The following is a 23,988-nucleotide window of genomic DNA, read 5'->3' on the forward strand; positions in this document are numbered from 1 at the left end:
GCCCCTTTTTCCTTAACTGTTGGGACCAAAACTCCCAAAATCAATACCAACCTTCCTTTTATAGTCATAAACCTTGTGTTTAAATTTCATACATTTCTATTTACTTATACTAACGCTATGGTGCAAAAACCAAGAAAAATGCTTATTTGGGTCCCTTTTTGGCCCCTAATTCCTAAACTGTAGGGACCGAAACTCCCAAAATCAATACCAACCTTCCTTTTGTGGTCATAAACATTGTGTTTAAATTTCATTGATTTCTATTTACTTTAACTAAAGTTATTGTGCGAAAACCAAGAATAATGCTTATTTTGGCCCTTTTTTGGCCCCTAATTCCTAAACTGTTGAAACCAAAACTCCCAAAATCAATCCCAACCTTTCTTTTGTGGTCATAAACCTTGTGTCAAAATTTCATAGATTTCTATTAACTTAAACTAAAGTTATAGTGCGAAAACCAAGAAAATGCTTATTTGGGCCCTTTTTGGACCCTAATTCCTAAAATGTTGGGACCAAAACTCCCAAAATCAATACCAGCCTTCCTTTTATGGTCATAAACCTTGTGTTAAAATTTCATAGATTTCTATTCACTTTTACTAAAGTTAGAGTGCGAAAACTAAAAGTATTCGGACGACGACGACGACGACGACGCCAACGTGATAGCAATATACGACGAAAATTTTTTCAAAATTTGCGGTCGTATAAAAATAGTTCTCTAAATCCAGTGTTTGTGGCACTTTATAAGATGATCTAAGATGCATTATCCTTATCTAGTTCCTTTCAAGCTCGGAATATGGTATAAAAATCGAGGTAAAAAACATCAATGTCTAAAATAATTGATTGACTGATTAGTGTTTGCTTTTAAAATATATATATGTATCTAATGGCATAGAAGGATTCTAATAATGTGCAAAAACTCTCATCAGGTATGCTGAAATTTTTCCCTACAATTAATAGCCTGGTGGTGTTGTGCTCAGCTGGATAATTTGAAGTGTGGGAGGTTCTGGTGTTTAACCCTGGCAGGGTCTCACCAAATGATTTGATGATTGGATTTTCCTGCTTCTACACTTGTCATGCAGTATTTAAATATACGAGCAAAGACTGGTCAGTTTGAAATCAGAATAATTTGTCTGGATAGGGTAACATGAGTTCCTGCAAACTGTTTCCTGGTGAACTAGCACTTTCAAAATCTGGATAAGCGTGTTGGTGTAGTACAAAGCAGGGTTAATATCATGTTCTTATCCTGAATATGCATTTAATTTACCATTGGATATCAGACACCCATTCATTGAGCATATGTCGAGGATAAAATAAGTTGTTTTCTTGATTTATTAATCAACAATCTATTTTATATATACAGTAATAGAATACAAAGAAATTATATCACTCTTATCAACAAAACATTATTTCATTATTCAACAAACACCAAATATCCAGTACAAGATTTTTTTTAACACCCTTGTCAAGATTATGATGGCAAAACATTTTCAATTCAGAGTGCACCAAATATCCAGTATAACAGAAATTTTAACACCTTTATAAGGTTATGACAGCAAAACATTTATAAGTCATCCCTGTACACCAAATATCCAATATAAAAGAAATTTGAACACTTTAGATAAATAACCAAAACATTTTATAATTCAGCATACACCAATACAGCAATTATAATTTAGTGTACACCACATATGTGAACATTTTTAATTCAGTGTTCATATAGATTATCAGGTTTTCTACACATTGATATTGTAAAATATCAGCCGCGAGCCACAACCTTTTTGGTGAACAAGCAAAAAAGCTTCACATTGTGGTGAGCAGCTGATATTTTACGATATCAATGCGAAGAAAACACTATTATCTGTTTATCATCCTTTCACTGGCTTTTTCTCCCTTTCTAAGACAGTTTTATACGCTTGACGAAAGTCCTCACACATTGTGATGTCACTGATAATGCCTGCTCATTTCTCAAAGCCGTGATACAAGTATTACAGAGTGACTGAGCAGGGTGATATAGGCAGAGGGAAGGAGGATAAACTCAAATATCCAGCATAAAAGAAATTTTAACACATATCAAGATGATGAACACAAAAAAGTTATAATTCAGGGTTCACCAAATACATATAGTCTAAAGAGAGCTGCAATTGGTAAATTAATGTCCATGTCTTTTCACACATTAACAATACGATGACAACTTATTAACAGTACAAAATCAATCTCTCATCCATCACTGTCTGGTTCAATTACACACACACACATATTTATAAAATGACATTACAGATACCATTGTTTAAAGTATATTTCAGATAAAAACTAGATGTGGGAGGAGGGATGAAATGCATGTATGCTCACACCAACCATCCTTACCAATACAAAGAGAAAATTTTTTTTTCTAAGACTCCTCAGGAATCTTCACCTTGTACACATGTTCATCCACAACACATTCCTTCTCCACAACAACTGTATAACTCTGTAATAGCCCTTACTATTGTAACCATGACAACCTATTGCTATGAAGTTTGATTAGAATGTTCTTGTTCAAGTCTATCTGCTTCTTTCAATTCTTCCATTATTCTATGTACTCTTTTCTCTCTCTCCGCCATCTGTACTCGCCTTTTCTTCGGTATACCAGTTCGTCTAAATTCTGTTCTTTCTTCTAAAAACTGTCGCTTACCACTCTCTATGAATTCTGGATCATTAAATCTGTAATTGTTAATTGTTAATCATGTTATTTATAGAAAATGGGGAATGTTTTCATGGAACATAGATAGTATGCTCCTGCTTGCATAAAACAATATAAAGGGACATAATTTAAGAAAACGTTTAAAGTGACACTACCCAAATGGTAATTAGCAGTGTGTATAAATAAATTTTATAACATTCAGTTGAAGCAACCATTAGTACATGTAGTAAGAGAAGGGAAACCAAAATAATATTTGAGAAGGGACATACCTCTTGAAAGTTAATAGATGAATATTTTTTGTTCATGTTAAAAGACATTATGTAAATCTAAATTTCTACAAAAATTCTCCATGTCACATTTTTATAATTAATAGCACTTTTCAAAATTTATCTTTAAAAGACAAAAAAATGCAATTTCCCTTTGTGGTCGATTTCAGCTAAGTTTACCATGTTTGTCATCAAGTTTGTTCATTGGTCATATTTTTTTAACCACATACCCTCATGATGATTGAGGCCAAGTTAAGGTAAATTGGCCCAAGAAGATTTTTGTAAAAGTTGACAGAGGACAACAGACAATGAAAGCAGAGTTATGGCAAAAATCAATTGGACCTTATGGTGGGTGAGCTTCAAAAGCAGAAATAAGGTGCACAACCAAAATATGCTTTCAATCTTTCCAGGGAGTTCAAAAGATCTAGGATGGAAACAAGAATTATAACATCTTTTGAAATTTTGGTGGTGAAATAATTAAAAAGTCTGGAAAAAGTCGGGGAAAAAATCTCAAACAGTTCCACAATAGCAGGTGCACAACTTCAACGTAAATGATTGTGCAACTTTTGTGTGAAGTTAAAGAAATGTTGGTTGTTAACTGTAGTACAATTTGAAGTTGAAAACATTTTTATTGGTACCATGATTTGTAAATTTGCTAAAAAAAAATGCTTAGTTCCCAAATCCAGAAATATGAAAAATATTTCTCTAGAGAATTCAACATCAAAATCATACTTACGCTTTATATAAACACTTTTTAAAAACAAGAGCCTCCTTCTGGCATCTGAATGGCATCATAAGTTGTTCTCTTCTTCCACAATCTGAGACAACTGAAAAAATCACAATCAAATAATAATTAACTTTTCTGGTACAATGTACATGAAGGAATACCTTTTACAGGGTGAAACAGTATAATGTAAAAATGCCATCTAGGGAAGACACCAATATAGAAAAAGACATAAATCAATTTTATAATTATATATATACCATGAATTAAAAAGTTTGTTCTAATATGACGTCCTTATTACGCTTTGTAAACAAAACCGTGTTCTAATGAGCACAAAATATGTTTGACTTACTGTTTATATTAACGTTATTCCCATCGTTATCCTTTAAAAAACATTTAAGCAGCTAGCATAAACTTTTATTAATTATTTTTATAAAACAACATATATTTACCCTGCTCGCAGTTTTTAAACTTATCAAATATGAAATGTAATGCACAAACTTCTCGGGGAGGAAACAGGAAAAGCCAAACATTTTTACGGTATTTTCGTACGCTTCGATCTATAAAAATACTGTATTTGTCCTATTAGAATCGAAATAATTCCTTCGTGTCATGCTCTATGCTCATTTTAACATGGGTATGCATTATATTTGACCATGCTAACGCTCAGTGTAAAATATCGACAAATATAATGCCTACCCATGTTAAAATGAGCATAGAGCATGACATGAAGGAATTATTTCTTAATCGTAAAAGATGTCACATGTTAAGATGCATATTTCTATATAAATATACCTGAATAATTCAAGATTTCAAATTATTCCAATTGATCTTAAAATCAATTGAACAAACATGAATGTTATTGAGACTGACAAACAGACTTGGGGTCAATTACATTGGAATGTAATTAATCAAATTACACATTACATTGCAAAAATGATCAATTACACTAATTACACATTACACAGTTTTTAAAATGTAATTAATTAAATTACAATTACTTTACTAAAGTAATTAATTAAATTACATGTTGTAAACGTAAAATTCCGAGCGTTCATAATTTATAAGTAAACACCATATTTGTAGAAAATATCAGTCCTGATGATTTATTTACATTACATGTATGACATGTACTATACAGACGTTACATAAAATACAAAATACACGGCATACACTCCGATAGTACAAACATTCAGCCATCTTGTCCATCCGGCAACACAACTCTCTCTCTCACGTCACTATCACATAACGTCAAAAATACGGGAAACTACTTTAACACTGTTTGGCGACATTACGGACATGAAGACAAACTCACAATCACAACACTACTCCCTCTTTTCAAGAATATTTCGTCCTCGAAATAAAAGTTAATCAAGACGAATTGCGTTTTCTTGTTTTCCAGTTCATCTCAGGTAACATTGACGATCCAAAGATGCATACATCACGTGCATAACTGTTCTCATAGACGTTACTATTTCTGAATTGGGTCAACACATTTCCGCGTATGAGTTCTTTATGTGTGAAGTTCTTTCCGTATACTGGTCTCGATAATCCAGTATCGGTTGAAACTCTAGGTTTGTCATAATTGTTTTCATCATTGTTTTAGAAGTATCAAACTGTACGTCACTTTGCTCAAAGTGTGTCCATTTTCGAACGCTAACTACTTCTACCTCACCAAGGGTCTTTTGTTCAACGTTCGGACTTCCAAACTTAAAAACTTTTGCAACTGCAGCCTCAGTTGCGTCAACAATTTCATTAAGTTCCTCATATTTCAATTCTACCTTTCTAACGCCAACAACATCTGTTCCACCGGTAACCATTGTCTGCTTTTCAACGCACGAAAGCTCCAAGATAGCTATCTCTCCGTCCAAAACTTTCGCAACTTCAACCTCAGTTGCCTCAATAACGTCACAAAGTTCCTCATGTTTCAATTCATATGATTCACCGATGTAATAAACATACTTTTCACTCGGATAAACGAAATTATTAGGTACATTTAATTTACCAACAGTATAATTGTCTTTTTCCAATTTCTGGTTACTAGAATATAAACTAATGTCATTTTGCATATCAACGTCAGTATTTTCAGAAACTTTATTCCTCCGAACATCATTCTCTGTGAAATTCATATTACGCTTATTACCTATTTCAAAATGTTTCTCAAAGTTACTGTCTTCAGTGCAACGCGATTTTTCTACGGACTTTAAAGATCATCTACAATGTTCCTGCCACACTATTTCTTTGATAAGTTCATTAACTGTTGACTGTTCTTTAGTCAGAACTCTATATCCAATGTCACCATCAGGGTATCCATATATAGCATACTCAGTAATCAGCTTTACTAATAAATCTTCGTCCACACCAGGGAACGATTTCCGAACATTTATCTCAGTTCTACATACGTACCCTTGAACGCTTTCACTTGTAAGCATAGTTATATTTCTCAATTTCATTCTACAAATCTGAGCAGTCTCAATATCACCAAATCGACTTTTCAAAGCAGAATACAAAACAGATACATTATAAAGATCTCTGTGTGGTAAATACGACACATATTCTAAGGCTTTACCTCTCAGTGAATGACCAAATAAAAAGCCATATCACTATATGACCATTTAAAACGTTCAGCAAGCAAAGATAGAAAATTTCATCCAGAAACCTTTAAAAAGTTCAGTACCGTCAAACTCTAGTAAGTCACACCAGCTCATGGTTAATATATATCAAAATGCTGACGAATATAAGTTATAGACATACATAAAACAATAATTATTTATAGATAAACGTAACAATGTTGATTTCTTTCAAATTTGCACCTTAGACCTTAATGCTAACACCGAACAAAAAGATTTAATTAATTTCCCTCCACTTTTGCCGATTAAATACTTCTCAGTGAATTATGTGGTCCAATCTGTTTTAATTCCAATATCTTCGTATTCCAGTGCCGTATCTTCCTTCTGTTGTACATGTGTAATGTACATTTGGTCACACTAGACCGTATTGAAGAATAAACTTGTTTACGGTACCTTCATTGTTTAATTTCATATTTCCTCCCCTCTTTAAATGCATTCCGTCTGTATAAAAATATAAATCATCTGTTTGCATAGATCCGTTTCTGTTCGCTGCCACCAATGTTGTAAACGTAAAATTCCGAGCGTTCATAATTTATAAGTAAACACCATATTGTAGAAAATATCAGTCCTGATGATTTATTTACATTACATGTATGACATGTACTATACAGACGTTACATAAAATACAAAATACACGGCATACACTCCGATAGTACAAACATTCAGCCATCTTGTCCATCCGGCAACACAACTCTCTCTCTCACGTCACTATCACACAACGTCAAAAATACGGGAAACAACGTTAACACTGTTTGGCAACATTACGGACATGAAGACAAACTCACAATCACAACATTACACATTACATTTCATCATGGTTTTTTTAACAATATTATACATGTATATATAATGCGTGTGTAAAATATTTGTGTTTAAGCGTTGCATTTGATAATCATTAGTTATGTAATGATTTGTCATTTAGTCTGAATCTCTCTGGTCTGAACTCTTTGACAGCAATTTTAAATAGTCTTTTGACAGCTCATGTGGCAGACATTGCTTGATCAGAACATGGAAGCCATGATCAGAAGATCATATTACAAGAAAGAATAATATAGGCTCAGGATACCTGAAGAGGATAAGCCTATAGCTAGGTCTCATGACCATAACCAAAACACCTCCTTAAATATTTGAAACACAGACTAATCTAGATTTCTATTCTAAAAATACACACACACAATAATTGTTCTGCAAACATGCAGATTCAAGATGCAAAGTTCTTAACAAAGTATGAAAATAAATACTGAAAAAATATATTTCATAACAAGGAACAGTTATGATACACATTGTACATAGAAAATGGACTTAAATGCGACGGATTTTGATAAGATATACTGGATTGATCCTGGACCCGATTGTGACAAATAATTTCTAAATACATTGTAATTAAACTGCATCTGTGTTATTTGCACAGCCATATTGCAATGATCATATTATCATTTGTGATATGCAGTCACTGACCATATACATTATCCCATTGTTAATGATGTTGACAATGTGTTTCCTTAGACTTTTATTATTGATGTAATTAAAAGAACAGATTTGTAGAATTTTTATGTTGTTAGCTTCGAAATTAATAACAGTTGTAGGAGTTGCAGTATATAACTATACATTGTCACTCCATGTTGTCTTGAAATATAAATTTTTATTTGTACTCTTCTCAAACAGCAAAGACATGTTTGGAAAAGCATCGCTTTGTACCTGTTCTAAGCCTTGTTCAAATAAAATTTAAAAAGTTCAACACAAGATTGGAATATATGATGTTGTACATCCAACATGTCCAATAAGTTTTCAGATTTCTTAAAAGTTTTTCAATTATAATTACTTTCATGTTCTTCATAACATCTTTCTTTGTTTACTCTTGCTCTTAATATGTCAGGTATGCATACATCTAGTTCAACATCCCTTAAACTTTGGTCTTCTGGTTCACCTAAAAAGGGAATAATCATATACAGCAACTAATTCTACATCCCTTAATCTTTGGTCTTCTGGTTCACCTTAATTAATTTATTGTTAATTGTCTTTAATATCATAATATATTTCATTTCTAGTTAATTAATCGTTAACTTTTTGAAAGTCTCTTTATTCATGATGCCATACTGGATCCAACATTATCATCAGTACCCGCAGGGTTTTTAAAACAGGATAATAATATAGTAATAGGTGTACATTATTACCAATCCTCCCCTTATAAAACACTCTAGATATTTCGCTAAGTTTCTTGGATATATAGAATTGATTTTGTAGAGATTTTCATAAACGTTTTTACACTTTGGGTATTAAGCTGAATTTTGTCTCCAAATGACATAAGTTCTCCACCAAATAACCTTCTGACGTCAAGCAACAAATTGAACAATCCCTTTTTAATTGAGATGTCAAAGTTAACAGGAACCAATTGGAGCAGGTGCAATTGTAATTTTCCAAAATAAAGAAATTGAACTGAAACAACCCGTTTCAAAAAGGGGTTCAATTCTTTTGGCAGAGCTTGTTGCAATAAAATTGGTATTAGATTATGTTAGCAGAATTGAAAATAAAACAATTATAGAAGAAGTAAAAATATTTTCGGACAGTTAGTTAGCCATAGGAATTTTAACTTTAAATTGGAAAATCGTAAATCACAGATCCACTTCACATGAAATTATCTCACTTATTAAATCAATACAAAAACATCATGGTATAAAAATTAATTTTGATTGGACCCCAGGACATGCAGATGTTAGAGGAAATGAAATAGCTGATAAACTAGCTAAAGAGGCAGCCAAAGAAGCAAATCAAATTCCAAAAGAAGCTCATATCACAGTAACTAAACAAGATATTAAAACAGCAGCAAGAATTTTAGTAAATAAAAAGTGGCAATATAGATGGGATAACAGTGATACAGGAAGATTTTATTACAATTTTCATCAGACTGTCAGCAATAAATCAACATTTGATTATCCAGATCATAAAACAGCAAAAATTATTAGAAATTTAAGATCCGGATATTATTTAAAAAATTACCTAAACAAAATCAATCAAAATATTGACCCCAAGTGTGATTGTGGTCAATTAGAAACTGTGGAACATTATTTATTATTTTGTGAAAACTATGAAGAGGCAAGACAAAAACTTATACATGAGATATACTTTAACACAGGATCGTTGCATATTGATTTGGAACTTTTATTGTCAATGGAAAAAAACGACAGTGTATCCGTCTCTAATGAAATACTAATGCGTTTGTTGGGTGACTTTATTTGCGAGTCGCGCCGTTTTGATTAATGAAATAATTTTTTTTTTTTTTATTTTTAAATAAATTTTTTCCCTTAACTAATAAATGTATATATTTTTAAATTTTGTCAAATGATGTTAAGCGCAGTTGCCACCTAAAATTATATATTTTAAAGTACAAGTGAGTGGTTTACCAGAGTGATTTATATATACACGCGAGATTTCAAAAATTACAAGGGAGACAATCCAGTGTCAACAGCGACACCTACAGAATACAGAATACAGGAACCTGTGTGATTTGAAATAATGGCGAACAAATTTGCCTACAAGTGTAAACGCATCTTTTGATTAACACTCCCTGGCAGCAGATCAGAGCATCCTTACAGAGCACCTGAGAACACCATTAATTTTTAGTAGGATTCGTGTCTGTCTTTTTTCTTTTTTTAGCCATGACATCGCCAGTTTATTTTTTATCTATAAGTTTGAATTTTTATCTGGTATCTTTCGCCCTCTTTTTTCTTAGACCCGCTTCTAAATTAGCTGACATCAGATTCTATCTTCCAATTTATGGTTAACTATCTGTATATAAAACATTACGAATAAAATTGAGAATGAAAATGGGGAATGCGTCAAAGAGACAACAACCCCACCATAGAACAGACAACAACAGAAGGTTACCAACAGGTCTTACTACTTGCAGGAGGGTGAGATAATTCGTCATATAATTTACTATAATTTTAGTATAAATCATATCATTGAAAAATTATGCAACAATCATTGATAGACTTGTAGAAAAGTGGAACTACAGACCCAAACCATAGGGTCCTCCTATCATGGTTTTAGGAAGGAAAGAATAGGTAACAGGTCGTTGACTTTTCTCGGTATTAGCCGCTGGTAAATTTGCAATCACGTTCCCCATGACCTCCAGTTTTCTCAAAATTTTAGCATGTTTACAAATATCGCTTATATCATTACAAAAATAATTTGGGAAAAATTCCAATTGCTCAACCGAAATAATTGAAACAACTAGAACTGTACATTGTAATAACATAATTTTTTGTTATAAGAGGAAATGAATAACTCGTTACAGTGATGTTTACAGTTTGATTACTATTTTTGTAATGTTGTAAGGGATCCAAGCGATTGCGTTCGATTAACCACCGTTAATCACCTAGCTCTTACTATAAATTTACAGAACACCACACAGAACTATTTCACTAAGGTTCATAAAATATATACACAAAATTAGACATAAAAAGGCAACCCTTCGTAGTAATACAACTATGGTGTCTGATGATAATGTGTTTTTTTTCGTTTTTTTTTCATATTTTCAGCAGTTTACAGCCGATTGCATTGAATGTGTAGGCAAAAGGTAACACCGTTGATTAGCTTGCTTGTTAATTGAACCGTTAAGTTATTGATAGGCCAGGTATCATATCCTCCATTCGAAGTAGCCTAGTTTACAAACAGATAATTAGTTTATCTGTTAGACTAGCTAGTCAACTCTTAAAGGAGGGCAGTTAAACTAACACTGACTTCACAGTTCAGCTAGCAAGCAAGCTAAACAAAGATATTCTCTTTGCCTACACACTCAATGCAATCGACTGTAATGAGGTGACCACGATTATATATTTCCTCTGATAGATTTAAACGACAAAAGCCAAGAATGGAACCGGGAACAATCGTTGAAGATATATGTACTTACAAAAGACATCATACATATAGTATATATGATACACATAACATTCGTGGTGTTTCATTGCCAATGAGGCAACTATAGCCCAGTCAATCTAGCATATGTTTGACCCTGACCCGAAAGTAATTGCAACAGAAGATTTTTAAGTTTTAATCTTTAGTATTATACCCCAAATATACACAGAAAAAAGTCCCATAAAATCTAACTTGAGGAAGACCAAAAATTCACAATTTAAAATTCCTTTGAAGATTTGCATTGGAACGGGAGATAAATCTTGCACAAAAGGCAGAATTATCAATAAAAATTAATACAAAATTATAACTTTACCACTTCTGTTCATCAGCATTCGAGGTATTGATTCTTGATATTTTAGCGGTCTTCAGTATGACAAACAACTTTAAGGTATTTTCATATCTTATATCAAGCTATAATCTAGATTTCGTAATTCATCAGTTGACCATTTATTGAATTTTTCAACATGTCAAGGTAAAGAATCTCAAATTTAATAAAAATAATTAAGCATGTATTCTTCTTTTTGTGGTTTAAATAAACTCGTTATAGATACCAGGACTAAATTTAGTATATACGCCAGACGCGCGTTTCGTCTACAAAAGACTCATCAGTGACGCTCGAATCCAAAAAAGTTAAAAAGACCAAATAAAGTACGAAGTTGAAGAGCATTGAGGACCAAAATTCCTTTTAAAGTTTCTTTAGATAAGTAAGTTGCTGAAAAAATATAATATACAGATATGAACAATACCAAATCTACCCATAACACTTCGGTTTTGTACATTTCATGAGCAGAAGATTATATAATTTAGTCAAATACAAACTTATAACCCCGTCAAAGTATCAAACTTTACATGAGACAATATCTGAAAAAGTCTAATTTCCATGTCCCGCACTTCACCAGCAATTATTTTTTTATTCAACCATCTTTTTTAAAAATTTTAAGTTTCAGTATAAACTAAATTATATAATGGACCAACTCCTGCCAATTGAACACTCATTCTTGTATTTCTTCCAATAAAATATTGTATTTTAAATGTCCCCCCCCCCTTAAATCATGTTGTCCCCTGTATTTTTTTGAAAACTAAATCATTCAAATAATATCCAAATTAATTCAACAGGCGTCCGATTCTCACATATATGATATATTTTATAATAAACTTGCCCCTTAGTTGTCTTTTTATATTATAACTAAAGCATGTAAGAAATTTTTCAAATTTTAAGAGAAAAAAAAATTGTCCCCAGGGGTGATTTCCCTCCTGTTACCACTAGGTTTTTTTTACCTGTGGAAACGTTTACAAGACAAAAAGTTATTTTCCCATTATGTATTTTGAAGAGCATCATTTCCTGAATGCATTAGTACAAAGAAATAGATGGAAATGCGTCAAGGTTTGAAAATTCAAGCCCATCCAAGGTACGAATTTATAGAAAAATACTTATTGGTGTTCTATCCTGTTATAGCCTTTTCTTACACTTTCTGAGAATAATTGTAAGTGTGCACCACAACATTAAGTGTGTTTTTATATCATCTTTTTAAAAGTTATATGTCACAGGAAATACACTTAAATTTAATGTGATAAAATTGACAAAAACTATCGCGTAATTTCGTTCTGTTACGTTCTGTCATGTTACCTGATAAAAAGTAACAGCATAACCATCATCAGTAACAGGAAGAATGTTCAAGACAATTTCACTAAAGAATTGAAAAGTTAATCTACTATATGCCAACCATTTCATTTAATATAAGTTATCACCACCTTATCAAATAAATTTCAAAATAATATACAGTATATTGAATATAAAAATAGTTTTTTTTCCTTTGATAACAGCAGAGAACATTGTGCAATTCTAGTGTAGTAGATAGTAACAGCAAGGAATTTATTTTAGAATTTTTCATTACCTAGGAAGATTTTTCATCTTACAAAGACATTTTCAAAGGATAACTGACATTGTTTGCTGTTATCTTCCAATTGTAACCAATCTAAAATGATGTAGTTTTCTTAAACTTTAAAATAAAGCAGAAAAATCCTTTCTGTTACCAACTCTGTCCTGTTACCGTTGTCCTGTTACTCAAGATTCTTTCATGTTACCGACATATCTGACTATATTTATGTATATTTCTAAACCTTTTGTATTGCAAATGCTAAAATCAATAATTGGCATTTGATAAACTATTGCAGGATATACTAGCAAACCACAAATAGTGTCTTAAACTTATTCCTTATTCCCATTAGAAACTTTTTAATATTGATTCACTTTGGTAACAGGAAAGAACTGGAGTTTTTTGTATCATTTTTAAAGTTGCCATTGTTTCCTTATTAAACAATTGTTTGAATTACAGACAGCAGTTCCTAGATCCCCAATGTGTGTTCTTCGATTCGTGCTATTAAAATACCGGGTCTAAAGAATTTTTTTTTTTGTTTTTTTCTTATTGCCAAAAAATAGACTTTTTCAGATATTGTCTCACATACATTTCAAGAAAAACAACCAAAAAAGACTCATTTTTGCAAGAGTTATCTCCCCTTCCAATGTTATTTCCATAGGAAATTAAAAATGCTGATTTGAGTTTTCCTTAAGTTAGATTTTATGGGAGTTTTTTCTGTGTATATTAAGGGCATAATGCTACAGATAAGAACTAAAACATTTTCTGTTGCAATTAGTTTGAGGTTAAATCTTAGTTTGACTGGACTAATAAGAAAGATCAAATGAAGTGATCAGTGTACGAAGTTATATGCAATAGTCTAGTTATGGACTTCTGGCAATGCGATACGGCTTTCAACAATGAGAAACCATGATAAAAACTCCTTACCGTAAAGTTTGGTATGTTGACATAAGATTTGATCGATCTGCGTAAATGATGACCAGCGGCGGATCCAGTCATTTTTAAAGGGGATAACATTCCAAACACATATATGATTTTGGGAAGACATATAACATATGAAGATCATGAGACACACAGAGGATTATTCAGTACCCTCTAGTCTTTGTAAAATATCAGGACCCTTTGGTAATAAAAAGACGAAGAATATAACCTACATAAGATCTTCTTTGAAAACAATTTCTTTTTAACGAAAATAAGAACAACACAGAATATAACATTGAACTTAAACGTATAGTTTATTTTCCATCCAAATCGTTTGATTTGTTCTTGAAAAGAAATCGAAAGGACTAAAACTGCGATGATAACCAAAAACTGTAAGATCTGTTATGAAAATACAAAAAGGAAGGTCGTGTTAAAAAAGATGCAATCAAAATATGATTAAATATGAGCTTAATAATGATATTTCAGAGGCAATAAAGTTAAACTATATGGGAACAAGCTTAGAACCTATAGACTTTTTAATAGCAGATTTTGCTTAGAAAATTACCTTTTGCAGGAAAATTTTAGATATAGAAATTACTTGACGAAATTCCGTATCAGCGCTCATAGAGATTGAGAGGGGAAAGTACAAAAATTAGACAGTGTCAGAAAGTATCTGTAACTTATTTTGTACTGAGGTTGAGGATGAAATTCATTTTCTTCTTCAGTGCCACAAACTTTCAAATATTCGTTTCAACTTTTTAAATGAAATAAAACAACGGTTTAAAAATTTTAGTAGTTGAGATATCAAATCACAATTTATTTGGCTAATGTCTTCTGAAAATCTGAGAATTATTGGAAAATTTATCCTCATATAGGAAAGTTTCCTTAAATGATTGTATTCTTCTACTTGTTTTAATAAATATTTTTTTATAACATTGTGTATTAATCATATTGAATCACTTGTAATAATTTGTATGTAATTAATGTTGATTGTTCTGCTCCTTGTGGGCGCTTTGATTAGCGATAAAATATATTTGATTCGATTTGATTTATTATAGGTTTTAACCGGGACGAATGGCGGTAAATTTGGACTGCCACAGGAAATAAACAAATAAGCTTTATTTGGAGTCGGCAAGGTATTCAAACATAGACAAACATAAGCTCTGGTGAGCTTTTAACCGACAGGAAAATGAGAGTAAAATGAACAAGTGCGGAAATTTAGCCTAGCAACAGGCCATTTAAGAACATCTCGAAAAGATGTTAAAAGGGTTCTTTACGTGCAAAGGAGTGTCACTATCTCTTCACGAGACATCTTATTTAACGGGGACGAATTTGTTCATGCCGCACAACCCAACGGACAGCCCAGTTTGGCAACAGTTTTACTGCCAGTCAAGAATGACCATATTCTATTCCCCAGTAACTTTGGTGTTCTGAAGATTTAATGTCTTGCACTGAAGATGTTAAGTACAGCGCTATAGGTGGAAAGTCTAGGACCACTGAAGAAGTCAAATCAATCGCAGAAAATATAAAGTCAAGTACTATACATGTATATAGGTGTGCACTGGAGATGTATAGTTTTGCGCTTGAGAAGTAAAATCAAAATCTAACCCAAAAGATATAAAGTCGAGTCAAGTGCTATACATTTTACCGGTGCAGATGTAAACTACTTAGTATTACTGTCCGCTGGACATTATATACACAATGCATGTGCATTGCTGAACTACATGCAGCGCTTCGATTAACATTAATTCAGGCGTTATACTTAACTTTTCAAGCGCTTGTCTGTATACCTATATCGTTTGACTATACCGTACACCAACGATGCTTTATTGTACACATACATCTACAGCGCTTGTCTGTATACCTATATCGTTTGACTATACCGTACACCGACGATGCTTTATTGTACACATACACATACAGCGCTTGACTGTATACCTCTAGCAATTGTCTTAATATCAACAGCGCTAGGCTTAACATCTCGTTCGCTTTTATTACCACAACTCTTTAGTATCTGTACCTTAGATCAACAAGGCTAAATAAAGAATGATGTCGAAACTAGAAACAAGACATTCCCAAACCGTCACATTTTATAACATATTTAGCTTAAAACGATTATATTCGTGGAGAACTATAAACAACTGTTTTCACACCGATGGAGGCATTGATCTGCCGTGGCGAAGTCGTGATGCAGAGATAATTACTTGTCATCCTGCATTTTATTCTAGCTTAAACTCCTGTCCTGCATTTTTTTTCATCAAATTTTATCCTAGCCCCTCATAAAAATTCAAATGGTAGCTCCCTTAGCTTGGTATTAAAGGGGAAATCTGAAATGAATCAAAATCTTCCTCACAGACCAACCAGCTAGGTATATCTAAAGCAATTTAATGTGGGTTAAATAAAAAGTAAAACAACAAATATACCGTTCTCGGAGGAAAATAAAAAATGGAAAGGCCTTTATCAAATGGCAAAATTACAAGCACAAACACATCAAACGAATGAACAACAACTGTCACATTCTTGACTTGGTACAAGCATTTTCCGAGATCTGTAGAAAAAGCTGGTTTAAACTTTGTAGTATATCTTACCAAACCTCTCACTTATATGACAGTTTCGAAAAATTTCTTTGTTTTGACAATGTGTTAACAAAATAAAAACATAGACATATATACAAGGTAAAAATGTCATAACAATTTGGAATTATTTGAGCCAAACACGGGCTTACCACAGGGTCAGTACTATCGGATACCTAAACTACGCAAGTTCCATTAAAACAACGGAATATTGCTGGGGTTTCCAAGTGCATGCTCCACGAAACCTCTTTCTAAATTATTATTTCATCAATTTTATCAGTAACCAAAGCTAGGCTTCAAAGTTATTGTGGAACTGCCTATTCTAGAGGTGGGCCTAGCATGAATCAGATATGGATACTAAAAAAATTGAAATATCTTTTTGATAGAGTACATACAAGCTAAGACTCTTTCTGATTCATCTTGCAATAGTATTATTATAGTAATACCCATTCCAAACTGAAAGACAAATTCAAAGAGTTGATATTGATTTGTTTCATAAATAAAGAATGGCCAACTTAGCAAGTCTTTTTTTTATTATCTCAGGGAGGGATAAATCCTACTATGTAAAAGATCTCTCTGAAACTGACATTATCTAGATGCTTGATTACTTTATTGACAACATATTTGTTACGTTTGGAGGACGTTGTGTTTTTCAACAAACTATCGGCATTCACATGGGAACCAATTGTGCTCTCTTCTTGACAACTTGTTTCTTTATTCTTATGACTTCATACAAGAACTTCTTAGGAAGAAAGAAAAGAAGTTAGCAATATCTTTTAACTTTACTTTTCGCTATAAAGATGTTCCCTCACTAAATAATTCAAAATTTGGTGACTATGTTGAACGCATCTATTCCATCGAACTAGAGATAAAGAATGTAACAAATACAATAATTCTGCATCATATCTTGACTTGCATTTCGAAATTGACAGTGAGGGTAGGTTGAAAACAAAACTTTACCACAAAAGAGATGATTTCGGCTTCCAAATTGTAAACTTCCGGCCACTTATTTTATAGCAACATTCCAGCAGCACCTGCACACAGAAAATATATCTCCCAATTGATACGATATTCCTGGGCTTGTATTTCCTATCATGATTTCCTTGATAGAGGGTTGCTGCTCACAAGGAAGCTTTTAAACCAAGAGTTGCAAATGGTGAAGTTGAAATCATCCCTTCGTAAATTTTACATGTGCCCTCACGAGTTGGTTGAACGCTATTTTTATAGATGCTATCGGATATGTTCCTTATGTCGTAACTACAATGCCGTTCCCTTTCAACGAATGTGACCTACCGAATTATACTATTTACCTTTTTTTTTTTATTGAGTTGATCCTTCCGATTGATATTTTATAGTTTGTTTTTCTATGTTGTGATGTTATACTATTGTTTCAGAAAAAGGAGAAGGTTTGGTACCATTTAAACGTTTAATTCCGCTGCAAATGTTTGCACCTGTCCTTAGTCAGAAATCTGAGGTACAGTAGTTGTCGTTTGTTGATGTAGTTCATACGTGTTTCTCGTTTTTATATAGATTAAACCGTTGGTTTTCCCGTTTGAATGGTGTTACATTACTAATTTTTGGGGCCCTTTATAGCTTGTTGTTCGGTGTGAGCCAAGGCTCCGTGTTGGAGGCCGTACCTTGACCTATAATGGTTTACTTTTAAAATTGTCATTTGGATGGAGAGTTGTCTCTTTGGCACTCATACCACATTTTCCTTTATCTATTGAGATAACATCAGCAACACGACGGGTGCCACATGTGGAGCAGGTCTGCTTTCTCTTCCGGAGCAACTGCAATCACACCCATTTTTGGTGGGGTTCGTGTTGCTTAGTCTTTAGTTTCATATTTTGTGTCTTGTGAACTCTTGTTTGTCTGTCTTTTTCTTTTTTTAAACATGGCGTTGTCAGTTTATTTTCGATCTATGAGTTTGAATGTCCCTCTGGTATATTTCATCCCTCCTTTATGATATACGTATGGTACTATGCAGTTCTTGCTCAACCAATGGCTTGTAGTGAAAGACGTATACGCCGATGATGAGTCGTATACGAAAACATTGTAATTATACCTATTTATTTAATTTTAATTATCAAATGGATATAATAATTTCAATGTAATTTTTATTAAAATTTTAATTTCATTGTAATTAATATAAAACGTTAACTTAATTATTTTATTGTAATTAGCTCGAGTCGTATAGATATATATGTCATTTGGATAATTTTCAGCAGTAATTTATATCTCCAGGATAACGGTAAGTGTTGAATTCATTAATTTTACTCATCGCATTACAATCCCAGCAAGCATATCTAGCATAATTACTTTTTCATTACAGAAGAAAGCTATAAATGAGTTGCAGAAAAAAAAAATTGCGCTCAGAATATTTAAACGACGTTTAATTAAAAAGGAAAAAAAAATGTTTGATAAGATTGTATGTTAGTATAGAGAGTCGAAATTTAATATGTAGAGAACTGGCAAAGTTTTGACAAAAATATAAACACAACAAAAATTCCAACCAGATGCTCCGCAGGACGCAGCTTTATACGACCGCAGAGTTCGAACCCTGAACAGTTGGGGCAAGTATGGACACAACATTCAAGCTTGATACAGCTCTGAATTTGGATTGTGATTAAATAGTTGACTAAACATAGGTCCAAGAACTTAAACTTAAAAACTTTTTTTTTTTTAAATTGGACATTTACCTTTTATGGTCCAATATCCAAAATCTAAATACATGGTAAGTTTCAGCATATCAAAGAACCCCAAGAATTCAATTTTTGATGAAATCAAATAGAGTTCAATTTTGGACCCTTTAGACCTCAATCTGGACCAATTTGATAACCGGGCCCAAATATCAAAAATCTAAATACATGGTTAGATTCAGCATATATCAAACAACTCCATATATTATATTTGTTGAAATCGAACAAAGTTTAATTTTGGACCCCGATTTGGACCAACTTGAAAACTGGGCCTATAATCAAAATCTAAATACATGTTTAGATTCAGCATACCAAAGAACCCCAAGGATTAAATTTTTGTTGATATCAAACAAAGTTTAATTTTGACCACGATTTCGACCAACTTGAAAACTGGCCCCATAAGCAAAAATCTAAGTACATGTTTAGATTCAGCATATCAAAGAACCCCAATGATTCAATTTTTGTTAAAATCAAACAAAGTTTAATTTTGGACCCTGATTTGGACCAACTTGAAAACTGGACCCATAATAATCAAAGCGCGAAGGCGCTGTAAAGGCAGTTAATTACAGGTTGTGTGTATTTCTAGTCCAGTTATATCATTATGTTCCATAGAACAGAGGTGGTTTGTAGAATTTAAGATTTAGAGTTCTTTTGCACCTAGTTCACCTATAACTATAGTCTACTGTTTACAGTATATTTTCTGTGCCTCGCCATGAAATGCATTTTAAAGCCATGGCCTTGTCAGTTTGCTTTAAATTTATGAGTTTGACTGTCCCTTTGGTGTCTTTCGTCCCTCTTCTTTAGACATATAAGAACTTTCCCTTTTCAATATAAATAGACTATTTTTAATTATTAATTGTATACGCATATTCTATGACTCCCATAAAAAATAGTTCACAAAGATTGACTAGTCTCTGTACTGCATATAGCAAGAACATCAAGTAACATAATGGTAAATGTACATAGTAACATGTCAACTTTTTTGATGACCATACCTGCCAACTGTCAGTATTTGCAGAGTATTTCCCCCATCGAGCTCGAGGCTCCCAAATGGAAATTTTGTAAGAGCAATTTTGTCGACTATTTAAAGAAGACAATTAATTCAACAATGGCTATAAGCTTGTTAATGCAAGTAGAAGCTAAAAACCACATTAGAATATATTTGAAGGGAATCCATGACAATCGCCCCATTAGCAAATAGACACACTTTTTCACTAACTCGCCCCACTTTATAAAAAATCTGCCCCAACCTGGATTACCAAATTGCCCCACTTGTGAACTGTGTTAAATCCCGTTAATATTACTCCTGCCAACTCGCCCCACCTAATAGAAAACGATAATATCTAGATAAATATATTATTAACCAGGAAGAATTATGTAATGCCAACTCGCCCCACTTATGTAAAAAGATGTTATCCCGTTGTATATAAGTTAAATTCTGTTCATATTACTCCTGCCAACTGGTCCCACCTAATGGAAATCGGTGAAATCTAGATAAATATATTATTAACCAGGATGAATTTAGTAATGCCAACTCGCCCCACGTATGGAAAATGATGTTATCCCATTGAATATAAGTTCAATTCCTTATATTGCATTATGATACAATTAACAGGTTTCTTTTCAATTGTTATGCAAATAACTAAGCTTCAAAACTTACATTTATTCTTCAACAATCAGTTTTTTTTTTAGAATTATAATTTCAGTATATATCTACGGAAGCGTATTAGCGCCACACATTTTTTTTTTTATTTTTCTTCCTATGTTTGCGTTATAACGCAAACCTTTGCGTTATAACGCAAACCTTTGCGTTATAACGCAAACCTTTGCGTTATAACGCAAACCTTTGCGTTTTAACGCAAACCTTTTGCGTTATAACGCAAACCTTTGCGATATAACGCAAACCTTTTGCGTTATAACGCAAACCTTTGCGATATAACGCAAACCTTTGCGTTTAACGCAAACCTTTGCGATATAACGCAAACCTTTGCGTTATAACGCAAACCTTTGCGATATAACGCAAACCTTTGCGATATAACACAAACCTTTGCGTTATAACGCAAACCTTTTGCGTTATAACGCAATCTTTGCGTTATAACGCAAACATCTTTATTTCAATTATTCATTAAGTTTTGTATATATGTCCGTCTGTCATTCATTTCGGATGTGATTTACTAGTAGATAAAAAAAGAAACATACATACAAGGCCAAATCATTATAATAAATATGCATAGGAATAATGGAATAATTGAAGTGCAATTATACATAAATTAAGACTGGTTTGTGCATCAGAAAAGTATATAATTTAACAAGAAAATAGATATAGTATATAGTCATATTAAAATTGAAAGATCAAAAATAATGTCATACAATTGTGAAACCTCCAAGTCAAATAGACAAAATGAACTTTCTGCTTTAATGAATTATTAATAAGGAAACATTTTTTTTTAAATCTCAGAATATGATCAAGATTCTTTGATAGAAAGTCATTGAATTTTCATTTCAATATAATGAAGTATTTTTAAGATGCTTGGGTAGCAATTTGAATAGAGAGAACATAATTTTATTAATGAAACATCTTCATTCTATACATTTATTGCCAAAGGGTAGCTTGTTTGAATGTAACCTACTTTACACAGTTCTCAAACGAGAGCTTACTTTGGAAGTATATTTATATTCGGTTATAGCTATATTAGCAGGGTTGATTTTTTTCTTAGGTATAACCTCAATTTACTCAATTTTCTTTGTAATATATATACTAGTAGTAACTTGGATATCGTTTTTGGGGACCTTATAGTTTGTTGTTTAGTGTGAGTCAATGCTCCGTGTTGAAGACCGTAATTCGGCCTATGATGGTTTACTTTTACGAATAGTGACTTAGATGGAGAGTTTTCTTATTGGCACTCATACCACATCTTCTTATATTATTATGCTCATTATTAATCATTGATATGATCTAATTATTCAAGTAGTTTACTTTGCAATTACTACAAAGGTGATAAATTTTATTATATCCAGCCTCCTCCATTAATAACTACTGTTTCCTTTGAATCTTAAATAAGAAATAAGATAAAACAAATGTTTGCGTTATATCGCAAAGGTTTGCGTTATATCGCAAAGGTTTGCGTTATATCGCAAAGGTTTGCGTTATAACACAAAGGTTTGCGTTATATCGCAAAGGTTTGCGTTATAACGCAAAGGTTTAACGCAAACATAGGAAGAAAAATAAAAAAAAAAATGTGTGGCGCTAATACGCTTCCGTACGCTTCCGTATATATCAATAATAGTAATTAAATTAATTTTCCGTTTGTTTGTATTCTGTGTAGATTAGTTTTCATTAAAGTGGTGCGAGTTTTATTTTTAATTATATATATATATATATTAATAAAAAATTGCCGTTTTTTTATAAGTAGGGCGAGTTGGCAGGAGTAATATTAAACAGGGTTCCAGCTAAGGCGAATCCATGAGTCCTGGACTCAAAATCTCAAAATCTGTCTGGACTCACCATTTTCAAAACTGGTGAGTCCACAAATACATCAATATTGAAATATTTTGTATAAACTGAACACAGTTACCATGACTCACCGTCGCCAAAAATGACGAGTCCCTGGACTCGCCTTCAAAAATCCTTAGTGAGAACCCCGATTTAACACGATTTAACCAATTTCACATGTGGGGCGAGTTGGCAGGAGTAATATTAAACATGATTTAACCAATTTCACATGTGGGGCGATTTGATAAATCAGTTTGTAGTGTTTTTTTAAAAAGTGGGGCGACTTGTCCTGCTTCCATTTGAAGGCCCCCTTGAAGGTTGTGTATGACTATATGAACCATCTTTCACGTAAAACCCCCATGTGCATTTTGAAAAGTTGGCAGATACAAATGTATGTTTCTAACTCAAGGCAAAATCTACCGTTATGAATGAAAAAGAAGTTTTCAATTAAGGCTCTGTGGCCATAACAGCTGTCTCATTAGCATTTTAACCACTTCCCATATTTGCAATTAAAACAATAGAAGAAAATTATTCAACGCAAAAATAAAACTTACTTGTAAATATGAAATTCTCTTTACGGTATGAGTTTTTCTCATTGTTTGAGATTGTACAGTAGTACCTGCAACTGCTTATACCTATTTCTTATTCACTTTTGCTTTATAAACTCACTAAATATCATATACATTGTACCACATCTCCTTATTTTTATATGCATTCCAATAACATGAACAATTGTAATTCAATTCTATATACCAAAGCAAAATGAACTGCACCACTTTCATTCACTAGTATGCATCTTTTGGCAAAATACAAGTTCTTAGATGACACAATTAATATAATATATATTTATTGATAAAAAAAAATTTAGTATACAAATCTTTAACAGGTATAAAAAAAAAGCACAGCTGTGTCATAAATTGTGAAATCTGTGCTGAAAACATAGACATTGATGGTATTTGAGTAATTCCATATGTGAAGCTCAACATTAGCTCGTCAGTTGGTGGTGGACAGTTATAGTTCCTTTCTGCAGGCTAGGATGAATGACTTTTCAGGAAAACCAATATCACAAATCAAAACTTTCCTCTGGCTCTAGATTTTTCTACAATATTCATCCAGTTTAGTTCTTTTGTTTTAATTGGACACCGTCCTGATATATAATTTTGCAAACCATTCAGTCTCTTGCTTGCAAATGGTGCATGAAAATAGGATGGGTA

The 23,988-nt window shown here is 32.6% G+C and overlaps 1 protein-coding gene across 1 annotated transcript; it reads right to left on the reverse strand.

Moving 5' to 3' along the window:
* Positions 1-1,331: 1,331 nt before the first annotated feature.
* LOC134700467 (COX assembly mitochondrial protein homolog) lies at positions 1,332-10,483 on the reverse strand. Its single transcript, XM_063561861.1, has 4 exons — positions 10,312-10,483; positions 8,117-8,221; positions 3,677-3,767; positions 1,332-2,694 (listed from the first exon to the last, which is right to left on the reverse strand). Exons 1-4 carry the CDS (start codon positions 10,418-10,420, stop codon positions 2,502-2,504), a joined length of 498 nt encoding a protein of 165 aa, XP_063417931.1. The 5' UTR covers positions 10,421-10,483; the 3' UTR covers positions 1,332-2,501.
* Between the last annotated feature and the right edge of the window lie 13,505 nt (positions 10,484-23,988).

This window comes from Mytilus trossulus, unplaced genomic scaffold, assembly GCF_036588685.1.
Source record: "Mytilus trossulus isolate FHL-02 unplaced genomic scaffold, PNRI_Mtr1.1.1.hap1 h1tg000158l__unscaffolded, whole genome shotgun sequence".
NCBI classification, from domain to species: domain Eukaryota; kingdom Metazoa; phylum Mollusca; class Bivalvia; order Mytilida; family Mytilidae; genus Mytilus; species Mytilus trossulus.

Excerpts from the sequence above, each read along its gene's own strand:
- LOC134700467 (XM_063561861.1), bottom strand. The coding sequence starts at position 10,420 with ATGGGGAACGTGATTGCAAATTTACCAGCGGCTAATACCGAGAAAAGT. Across the intron at positions 8,222-10,311 it reads AGGAGGACCCTATGGTTTGG|GTGAACCAGAAGACCAAAGT; the intron begins GTCTGTAGTTCC and ends TTCCCTTTTTAG. Across the intron at positions 3,768-8,116 it reads ATGTTATGAAGAACATGAAA|TTGTCTCAGATTGTGGAAGA; the intron begins GTAATTATAATT and ends TGATTTTTTCAG.